Source organism: Haplochromis burtoni, unplaced genomic scaffold, assembly GCF_018398535.1.
Source record: "Haplochromis burtoni strain Fernald_Lab_line unplaced genomic scaffold, NCSU_Asbu1 Contig_439, whole genome shotgun sequence".
Classification (NCBI taxonomy): domain Eukaryota; kingdom Metazoa; phylum Chordata; class Actinopteri; order Cichliformes; family Cichlidae; genus Haplochromis; species Haplochromis burtoni.
In genome coordinates, this window is record NW_024582800.1 from 101508 (window position 1) to 112772 (window position 11265).

Here is an 11265-nt window from a genome sequence, read left to right on the forward strand (position 1 = left end):
TAAAAATAATTTTTTTATGCACTGAGTTCTTAAATCACCATTTATGTAATCATATGAGGTAATAACTCGCCTTTTTCTCTGAAGCATTTAGCTTTCTTTCGTAACTATCAGCCTTTTACAAAACATAAAATGAGTGGTTTTGCAGCCTGCCCTCTTCTCTGTGCAGCACTGCACTCGGCTGTCAGACAGAAACCGTTAAAGCATATCTTGAGAATCCCTTGCTTTCCTTGGTGCCGCTCTTTCCTACTCGAGATTGACAGCGCAGTTTGCTTTCCTTCCCACTAGTAGCATTCTCAGATTCCTCCCCCACCACAGCACCATGTCTCCCATTCTGTCTGACAAATCAGCTTGAATTAGAGCCTCGCGTGCCCGTGTCACATGTGTTTGATTACATGCCTCTTGCTACTTCAGCAACCAAATGCGGATAAATCGCTGATCCATTCTTCTGCACCTCTGCTCACTTTTCATGTGCTGCTCGATGGAACAGCAGTGACATGTGCACAGTGTGGGCCATAGGGGGGTTCAAAGCAGCTGGTGACAGCTTCCCTAATACAAATGACTGTGTGTTTGTTTACAGTCGAGGCTCTCCCACCTGATGGCTCGGTCCGTGAGGTCTGTGGTAAATGCATTAGAGCGACTCTTAGCTAATTAGGTACATTATCAACAGCTTAAGATCAGACTATGAGATGCGATGCAGCAGCAAGACAGACTGCAACTAATATTAACAAGCCTACTGAATATCACTGGCTAAATATCTGCTGAGAGTAGCAGGAAAGTTTTGAGAGATGTATGTTTAATGACAATTAAATTTAAGCGACCTTAGTCTAGCTTTAGCCACACGCTGTATTAGCAGATATTAAAATTAATGGATATGCTTTGTAAAGGTTAGTGATAGGAAAATGCAGTCAATTAGGATTATACATCATAACGAAGCACCTTCAAAAATCGCTGGATGTCTGATGAAAGACCAACTTTAGCTGAGTCATTGAATCTGAATCTTTCAAAACAGGGTGCTGAGCCGTATGGGCTGATTAAAGTCACAGGCATGTGGGAATGCTGTGCTTTTGTGTTCCCGTGACTGATGGTGTTTTTCTGTATTTTAAAGGCAAAAAGTATTTTTCCTTGCAGGTTTTCTCCCCCATTGGCTCTTTCTAAGCACATCTCAGGGCTTTTCTTTTCCGCGTTTATGGCTCACTCATCTTTTTGAAGATGTGTCCAAAATGTCTCTCAAATGTCAAATTATTTTTTATTTGCTGGACAAATTTATATTTGTCTGCAACTTTTAAAGTTTGTTGTTGTTTTTTTGTGTGCGTGTGATTTCTAGCTGCTTACCCTTCAATAGATGCACTAATTTTATTTTAATCCCTTTTTCCTCCAGGTATTATTAGCTGGTTGCCTCATATTTGTTAACTGAGCTTCCCTGCTGCTTGCCTTGCTGTCTCCACAGCTCCCTGCGGAGGTCACTTCACAGGTTCAGAGGGAACTGTGCTGTCCCCAAACTACCCGCATAATTACACCATAGGGCAGACCTGTGTCTATGACATCTTTGTCCCTGGGGACTTTGGTAAGCATTTTAAGTATTATTTTCATGGAACTGCAAAAAAGCTGTTACTTATTGCCTGCTAAAATTCTGCTTATAGCTGATATGTGGTGGCAGCCAGAAATATTTTTCTTCCAAGAAGAAAAAAGAAGAGGCTAACAGATAATAATCTGTTTTCTGTGAATTTTTGCTCCAACATGAGCATGGAAGATAGCCTGTGAAGAAACTGAAGCTTTCTGTAAAATGTGGTCACCAAACACAATGCTCAAACTTGAATTACCCTTTTCCTGTGGAGCTTAATTTGCGCTGCATGCATTTTCAATTTAGAGTGGTACTTTGATGCTTTCGGCCACTGGCACGCATGTTTGCTGCTGGGTAGGATTCGGTTTGTGTAGACTTCCCCATATATAAAAATCAATCACGCAAATGGCTGAGCAATAAATATTGAAGCCAATTGCAAGTATGTGTTGGAGGAAATCTGATTGAATCGATACGTACAGATGTTGGTTCCATACCACTACAGAGTTGGGTGTGTGCCGCACCTCTTTCAGCTACCCTCTGCTCTTGTGTATGAGCTGAAATGTAGCGTAAAGAATGGCAGGATTTTGGTTCCAGTAAGAGGCGTAAAAGCAGAACAGGATCAGGGCAAACAAAAATTGATTGTGTTGATGTGAAAAATGCTCCGTAGTGTAGGTAATGGAGAGGAAGGTCATGCAGCGAGGGGCTGTGGGGAATAGACGGCGCAAGCAAATTCTCCGGTGCTCAGTTTATCCACGGACTCCTGTGTATACATAATTCAGCAAAGATCTCTAGAAGACCTTGATGCATTTCTACTCAATATTTCATGTTAGTCATAATGAAGAGCCGAAATGTAGGCAGATGTTTTTATTCTGTAAAGCCCCGTGCTTTAGAAACACAGATTAATCCCCTGTGCGATGATCCGGTCCGACAGTTTACATCCTTTGTTGCCATCTCCCGCTGCTCATGGAGTCCAGGGAACCACAAAACTTTTGTAAATAAACACTGCATTAAAATGCAGCATTTGCTTAAACTGGGAGCAAATGCTTAATGGAGTGTAGAAGTCGCCAAGCAACATTCCCACCTGGGCTTATGCATTTGTTCCAGGGAGTGACTGCTGTGGTGAGGCTGCAGGAAATGGGATTCGCAGCTTGGGTAGAGCAGGCTGAAAATGTTTCACTAGCTATAATACACCCGTGACAGCACATGGCTCTTGTTTTGCTAGTACCTTGTAAATTGTGAATCTAAAGCCAGAACATCAAATGACATCCCCCAAGCCACCAGCATCAAACTGTAGAATTCTCAAATCGTGATATTATTTTTGTAATTTTTACTGCATTGTGATTTAATATTATGAATGAATTAAAAAAAATGAAAGTGTCTCCTCTTGGCTGAGTGCTTTTGGGACGTGCCATGAGCTGTGAATCGAGTAAGGCTAACAAGTGCAAACACATAAACACATGCACATTGAAACAGAGTTGGGAACTAACATCAGTGCATGAAAACAAGCTGAGACATGCATACTTTACTTCGCTGAGCTGATATGAAACCAGTGCACATGAATTAAGTAAAACACATAAATAAACTTTTTTTGGGGGGGGGGGGTTAATGTTACTGAATAAAGCGTCCAGCATTTTTAGTGTTTTTGCCCTCCAGATAAAACAATAAGAAGAGAAATTCTGTTTTCTCTCTGTAGTAGCTTGGCAGCTGAGTCTAGCCTTTGGGCAGTGTGATAACAGAAATCACATTTCAGTGTCTAGTATACAGGTAATTGAAATTTGTAAGCGCCTAGGGTAGAGTGTCAAACGTGTGTCTAAGTGTGTCCCTCATATGACCGATGGCATACCATAAGCCTTTCAGACATTGTGTGAACCTGGCTGGAGCTGCAGGAAAAGGTCAGTGGAAAATCATCTCCTCACTCCGACCCGGTGACCAGAGGGATTTACACCTGTGTTGGAGAACTGGAATGTTATGTGCATATATTTCTTTTGCTGTCACAGTGTAGCCACAAGGGTTTACACAGACCTAAATATAGATATCCATATCATGCAGTGTATGTGAATGTTTGAAATTCTATATATAAGTACAGTATGTTAGTGAGACTCCTCAGAAATCTGAACAGATTTGGAGTTGGAAGCACTGCATTTAAGATGAATTGGACCATTTAATTTTTTCCTGATTATTAATAGAATATTTGATTAACTAAGTGACTATAATGTGTTTGTGTATAGCCAATGCTAGCCAAGATTGCAATGAGCCATGAGCTGTTGGTTTTCAGAATGAAAGTACTGTTGAAAGAAAAAAGATAAGTGACACTCACGTTTCATTTTATTGTTAACCTATATTTTATATTGATTTAAAGAGCAATGGTGGACTGAGTATGTGATTGTCTTTGATATGAGTGTACAGCAAACAGGATGGGAAAATGTTCTTCATGTGAGAAAATAAAGGTTTTCACTGTACATTCTCAGCAAAAAAGAAAAGATAAATCACTTTTTCAGTTTAGCTTTGCTACATTTGTGACAGAGCGAGTCAGCTATTGATTTCTTTTTCCCCACCTTCAACAGTCTTGTTGCTTAGGCACCTGGAAGTTAGACCTGAAGCACCAAAGGAAACTGTCTAAAAGAGTGATTAGATAGCAGCCGAAGCACTCTTATTTTTTCTTTTTTTAGTGAAGAATTCACACTTTGTTTAACCTGATATAAAATGATATCCAGATTGCTGCATGAATGCAAAAAGTATTACTACTGATGATGATGGGTTTCCTTTTTTGTTGTTAGTTTCCCTAAAAGCGCAGTTTTAAGGTGTGTGATTCTGTCACAGGTGGTCAGTGCAAAAGCTTGCGAAAGCTTGTTTATACATGAATGGGATGTTGGCAGATATTTTCTTTTACGTAACCATAGTAGAATTTGTATAGATTAACTGTACTGTACCCAAGCTGTTGTGCTTTTGTCTCATTGAATGAATAGATCGGTGCATACCTTCCTTGATGTATCCTTACTGTTTGTAGGTTTGGACTGCATTTTGTTTGTCGTGTTTTACATCTGATATGATATAATGTATGCACATAAACATTTATCCATAATAACTATGCACCACTATGTAATCTTGAACAATTCGCCCTGAAGCACTGTCTCTATCATGCAAATTATTGCTGTCTTGCAAAGGACTTGCTGGTATGAAAGTAGACCGTTCGTATTTATAAACCTCGTCACCACTCTTAGCCCGTGTACACATGTATAGGCTCATATGTACGTACTGTCTCCACACTGATAATCATAAAAATAATAGCTGACAGTAGACACCAGTGCTTAAACCATGGTGCGTGTATAGTCAACAAGAAGCAGGAGGCTTTGCAGTCACTGGTGAGCCATCATTTCTTGGTATCTCACCACTCATATTTTGTGCGTGGCTTATTTTACTTTGCCTCATTCAAATGTCATTAAGGTACAATGTGCATCTGTCTTGCCCTTTAATATTTAATTATTCTGTCAGAAATAATGTTTGTAGTCATATTTCAAACAATAACTCTGTTTCTTTTTGTAAAGGCGTGAATTATTCATGGCACTCAACCTTTGCCTTGGGCACTGCTTGGAAACATAAAGATATACACTGCCTACAGGCATTTGCTCTTGTTTACGCCGAGTTCGACGGCTAACTTTTTGTCCTATACTTCCGACAGGATGTTGTATTTTCCTGCCTAAAACAGACACATGGGATAACCTCATTGTTTGTGGGGGTTCACAGAGGGAAAAAATGGATATTTGTTTGTTTTTTGGAAGGGATAAAAAGTTCCAAACTGTGCTTCTGGTCTCGTTGTGGGGTTTTTTGTGGGGGGTTTTTCCCCCAGTCTGTTTTGTTTAGCCTAAAGGATCTGCTTGTTCATTACAACCCTCTTCCCAAATGTTGATGGCTTCAGAGGTGATCCAAACTCTTCCAATTAGGACCCTCTGTGGCATTTCTGGGTGTTTTTCTTTTGCAGGTTTTTCTTTGTTTTGAGATATGACTCTCAGATCAGTACATTGAAAATAAACTGTGAATTTCAAGCTCATTAAAAATGACATCAAAAGCCATTTGTAGCCTGACTATTAGAGCAACAGAATGCAGTGGTTTCACCTTATGTTCTCCAGGTCCAGCCTTAGACCTAATTTTAACAAGATTTTAACAAGATCATGAAGCATATCATATATATCTATATACATATTTTTTTTAACCTGTGGTTAACTTTTCAAATGGTCCATTTTATCCCAAGGTACATTCTCGGTCCAAGGTCTCTTGTGTGGAGTTAATGGTGAATTTCATTTCGTAGAGACAACATTAATTCACCTCTGTTTATCCGCCCGGGGCCCTTTATAGCTTCAGTGTACGTATCTATATAATGGTAACAACAACATATGCATGATGTTTGCCATTGTATGTGTTAGTAGGCGAGACAGGAGCTCTGGCAGATTGCTGTAATAAATCTGGGCTCTAACAAGACGGACAGAATCAGCATGAGAGAGAGAGAGAGAGAGACTGTCGAGACTTCAAGAGGTAAAAGGTCTAACTATGAGAGAGAGGCACATCGAACTTTGTTGAATGTCAAAGTCTGAGAGAAAGTTAGATGGCGAGAGATAATAAATGAGGGGGTTATAATAAGCGAGACAGAGAATGAGAAGAATAGGGCGAGAGGAACAGAGTACTGCTGAGAGCGATCATAAAGCGTAGACCCCGGGGGCTGATTGTTGACTCATCAGTGATGTTTGCTGAAGTGTAAGATTCTGCCTCAAGCCACCCCAGCACATGACTTGCTACATCCTACACAACAAAATCATTACCTTGTCTGTCTCCATCAGCTTACACCATACACTTCCCTCAACCTAATATAAACTGTGAATTTGTTTTGGCTCTGCCTTGAGTTGGAGATCTTTCATGATAGAGCATGTGGTTTTTGATGTGTGTAAGACACAGTCTTGAATGATGACTCTGACTGATTTCGAAGACTTCAAGATTGCAGAGATTCTGGGTACTCTCTTTGTCATTGTACTGGCTTGTGTTACCCTTTAAAACCCCATTAATGAATGCCGTATAAACCAGTTCTAGTCAGCAAGTACAAACACTAATAAAAACCCAAGCCAAGAAAAAAGTATCAGTGCAGTTAAAGCAGGAAGTAAAAAGAAGCCACAGGCCACTTACAGTTTTCTTTCTCTCTTGAGTAACCAAAAGTTACAGTTTTCAATGCACCGAACAGAGTTTTTACCCAAGATAAAAGCCTAATGGGCTGCATACAGATTGTGCCAAGGTACAGCCACGTACACCCTGCCAAAAGAGCTGATGCAATTTCGCTGTGATAATGGGTCATTAAAAATATATGTGTCGATGCTGTCATATAATCCCTTTGGTTTCTGTAAATGAGGCTTGTGTATGCTGTCATAGCTCAGAATCTCAGAAGGCCCGCGCTACCATAAAACAAAGGTGACAGGTAGCTCTTCCATAATTCATTTCCAGAAGGACAAACATATGCTTCCATTTTTCTTACCTTTCACGACTGCTTGTGCTGTTAGTATTTTTAGCGCCTTATTTGGGCTTTTTGCATACTTTGCCTTAAGGCCAATCCAGTGAGTGTGGGGGAAAAAGTGGCTGTGTTTCGTTCCATTTAAATTATGATGATGTGATGAGCAGTTTCTTAGAAGAGCATGGCCCTCAAGGGGTTTACCTCTTTACCTGAATTCAATTCAATTCATTTATATAGCGCCAAGTCACAACAACAGTTGCGCTTTATATTTGTAAGGTAGACACTACAATAATACATACAGAGAAAACCCAACAATCAAATGACTCCCTATGAACAAGCACTTTGGCGACAGTGGGAAGAAAAAACTCCCTTTTAACAGGAAGAAACCTCCGGCAGAATCATGCTCATCTGCTGCGACTTCTGTTCTTCAGCTTTCAGGTCCCACTTCTGTATAACCGGCTCCCAGTATGGATTCTGTACACAACGTACACCATCTCTCTTTTTAAGATTACGCTTGAAACTTGATAGAGCTTATGATCTGGGCTGGACCAGGGGACCCTTAACCTTTCCTCAATTGTACTGCAATAGGGCTAGGCTGCTGAGAGCTTCCCATGATGCACTGATCATTTCTTTGCTCACCTCTTTTCACCATTTGTGTTTATACACCACTCTACTACTGAGCAGTAGTTATTATTAATAATTATTTTCACACTCTGTCTTTTGTCCTGTCTTCTTCCCCTCACCTCCAACTGGTCGCAGCAGATGGCTGCCTCTTCTTGAGCCTGGTTCTGGGTTTAAGAGGTTTCTTCCTCTTTAAAGGGATTTTTTCCTTCCCACTGTCGCCAAGTGCTTGCTCATAGGAAGTCGTCTGATTGTTGTATGTCTCTAATATTGTAGGTCTTTACTTTGCAATAGAAAGCACCTTGATTTGAATCGAACTGAATTGTTTCCCACAGTTTTAACTTCTGACCAACAATAGTGTTATTTTTAGATGTGACCAGTGTTGGTCAAGTTACTTGAAAAAAGTAATCAGTAACTAATTACTGATTACTTCCCCCAAAAAGGAATCCCGTTACTTTACTGATTACCTATTTTCAAACGTAATTAATTACTTAGTTACTTAGTTACTTTTTAAAAACACGATTTACAACCTGAATAGGTAATAAAGCGATAGATCTTTCAGCCCAAATCTACTTTTTTTGCATAATCCATCACAAAATGTACTCAAATGGAAAAGTCTCTTTTTTTTTAACTTGTTTTATCAGTTTTAATCTTTTAACTTTATGCATCAAGTAAAAATTAATTTATATGCACCATTCTCTGAATTAAAGAAATTCGTTTAACATTTAAACCTATTTTCTGCACATTCCAGCACATAAAATAAAATATTTTTTGTGTTTACACTCAGTCTTTCAAATAGATGCAAGTAAAACACAGCAGAAAATAAATAAAGTCAAAGACTCAGCGGTCCTGTTGCTCCATTTTCACCTGTAAAGCAGGAGTGGGGTAGGCGGAGGTTTACCCTGGTGCAGGTGTGCCGCAGTGGTCAGTGGAAGAATCCGCAAGTTTCTCTGTGAATTTCCCATTATGTCGTTGCGCACTCGGTGCTTTTTTAGGGGTTTTTTCGCTGTAAAAAGAAGTTTTCTTCCCACGCACAACGGACACTAATGTTTTTGGCACTTTTTATGGAATCAAACTCAAAGTAAGGTCAGTACTTCCACACTTTAAACGCTGCATGCTCATACTCTCTCCTGTACTTGACATATTATCCATTGTTGATCTGCACACAGCTGTTGTCACGAACATCGCACTCGCTTACGTTATTGTCATGAGACATTCTCGCAAAAAAAATCACGGTTTTAGTAACGCAGCGTTCCTACGGGAAAGTAACGGTAATCTAATTAAAGTTTTTGCGATAGTAATCCCTTACTTTACTCGTTACTTTTAAAAAAGTAATCAGATTACAGTAACGCGTTACTGCCCATCTCTGGATGTGACCTCTCAAATTTCAAAGATTGTGATTTAGATGCACACACATAACAATTTAAAAAAAGGGGTGAATCTAAAGAGGCCTCAAAATATGTTTTTGCTTTTAATTTGACTCAGACCTGAAATGGACAGAATCCAGTAACACTTTATTTGTAAAATATTGTAAAACATGAGATGCAAAAGTTCTTGAAAGATGCACCTTTTTAACAAACTTTAAGTCAATGAGAAGCTGGCTGGAAGCTAAGTTTAATCAGCTTATGGGAAGCAATTGCTGGGAGTTGTGTACTTATGAAAGTGGGCATGTTATTATTGGCCAATGGGAAAAATAAATAAAACATACATGTTAGGTAGAAGCAGAATCTCAATAAAATAGATATGGAGATGACGCGGGCGTCTTCCCTGGGTCTCGCCTGAGTTTGTACATGCGGCAAGATGATAAACATGCACAAAAAGTGAAACTGAGGTAGTTTTTAGAGTTTCTTCTGCCTCACTGTCAGACAAAATCCCTTTAAGGCCTTTCACACTGAAGCAAGGACAGAGGGAGATAGAGACCCTGCAGAGGTAGTCAAGGTTCACTGATTAGCTTCAACATGATACCTCAGAAACCAGAGCCTGTTATCAGACTTATACTTCATTTCAGATAAATACTGTAGTTTTTTTCTTTTTGCACCACTGAGAAGTGATGTGGTTGCAAGTGAGTGAAATGGAATAAAATTGAAGTGCTTTAATGCCTGTACTGCATGCACACTTAATATTGAATATTTTATTATGGGTTCTGTGTTTTAGCATGATGGAGATTTAAACTAGTAATCTCTTCTCTTTTAGCTTTTCACATTAAGATGCTTTCAGATTTGGTTTCGTGACTGACTGGACTGAAACGCAAAGAAATCAGAAGTCAAATATGCAGGACTGTCACATGACACAAAAGAATTGTCTTCATCAGAATCAGAAGAGGAATTCTTACCACGTTTTACTGTTTTTAATGGTGTATTAGACAGAGACCGAGTCTCTGAAAAACCAGATGCCTGCATCATGTTTAGGCTCCATTATATACAGTACATCATGTGTAAAATAACCATTGGTGCTTAGTATATTTTTTTAATATGTTGGTAGGAATAGCCTACTAATTTATTGCATTTGTTATGTAAGTAGAATTTCAAATGTGGAAGTAGTTCATAATATCAGTAGATGCTTATCATGCTGTCTGAAAACATACACTTGCATTCAGCTTGGTTGGGTGAATGGGCGCAACTTGGGTATGTAGTTAATCCTTAACAGTTACATTTGCAGCAAGTGTATTCTGTATTTTGCACATTTCTTTTTAAATCTGCATGAAATGTAGCATTTCTTGCTATTACCTTTTCACGGGAACATAGTAATGGTGAATTATAGTTTGAGTGGTTCTTAAACTCTACTTCCAGATAAGCAGGGATGCTGTGTAAAGTGTAAAGAAAAAACAAATGTGAGGATTTGCAAATCATGTTAAACCATATGTTGAATTGAAAATGGTGAAATAAGGCAACATATTAAATGCTTAAAAAGAGAAATTGTATTGTTTTTAGATTGGAGAAATGCAAAGCACGGTCATGCACATGTGCATTGTTTTTATCATAGTTCATTGAGTGTTTCTTCATTCACTGATAGAACCTTGCAATGACTGCTTCTCTTCTCTCCCAGGATTTGCATTTGTTTGTGACAGGAGATGTACTCGATCCTAAAAGCTAAAATGATAAGACAGTCAGATGAAAAGTGCGGCTGAAGTTCAGTGTGAAGGGGTGGTAGCATTCAGTCATTAGGAAAACTATTAGACTGATCTCTTGTTACTTCAGACAATCTAAAAAAGAAAAAATAATAATACTGCCAGATTTTGCATTTCCGAAAAACTTGTTTTCCAGCATTAGTAGTTTCAGCATTTGGAGTTCTGTTACCCTGCCCTTAGGTTAGGTATGTTATTTTCTTCTTGGAAAAGCTTCTATGTGCTGTGTGACATGGTTATGTTGAAGATGTTGAAACAATTTTTTTGTGTGTGTTTTATTTCCTTTGGGCTTTATTCTGCTCTGCTCCCCTCACTGAGTCTAAAGTCTCTCTAAATCTCTCTGATTTTTTGCCGTTTACCACATTTCTCACTCCCAGCAGTGAAAAGTAGATTCTTTTGTTATGGTTGTAATTAGAGATGGACCGATCCGATATTACGTATCGGTATCGGTCCGATACTGACCTAAAT

The 11265-nt window shown here is 39.1% G+C and overlaps 1 protein-coding gene across 3 annotated transcripts in view; it reads left to right on the forward strand.

The window, feature by feature from the left end:
• Nucleotides 1-11265, forward strand: part of LOC102309299 (CUB and sushi domain-containing protein 3) — a 159952-nt gene that overhangs the window by 49768 nt on the left and 98919 nt on the right. For all 3 annotated transcript variants that reach the window (XR_006052877.1, XM_042213393.1, XM_042213394.1), the window contains one exon: nucleotides 1448-1564. Coding sequence is in view for 2 of the 3 variants with exons in the window: in XM_042213393.1 (XP_042069327.1) it covers nucleotides 1448-1564 (117 nt within the window). In the remaining variant the exon portion in view is untranslated. The remainder of the gene's footprint in view (nucleotides 1-1447; nucleotides 1565-11265) is intronic.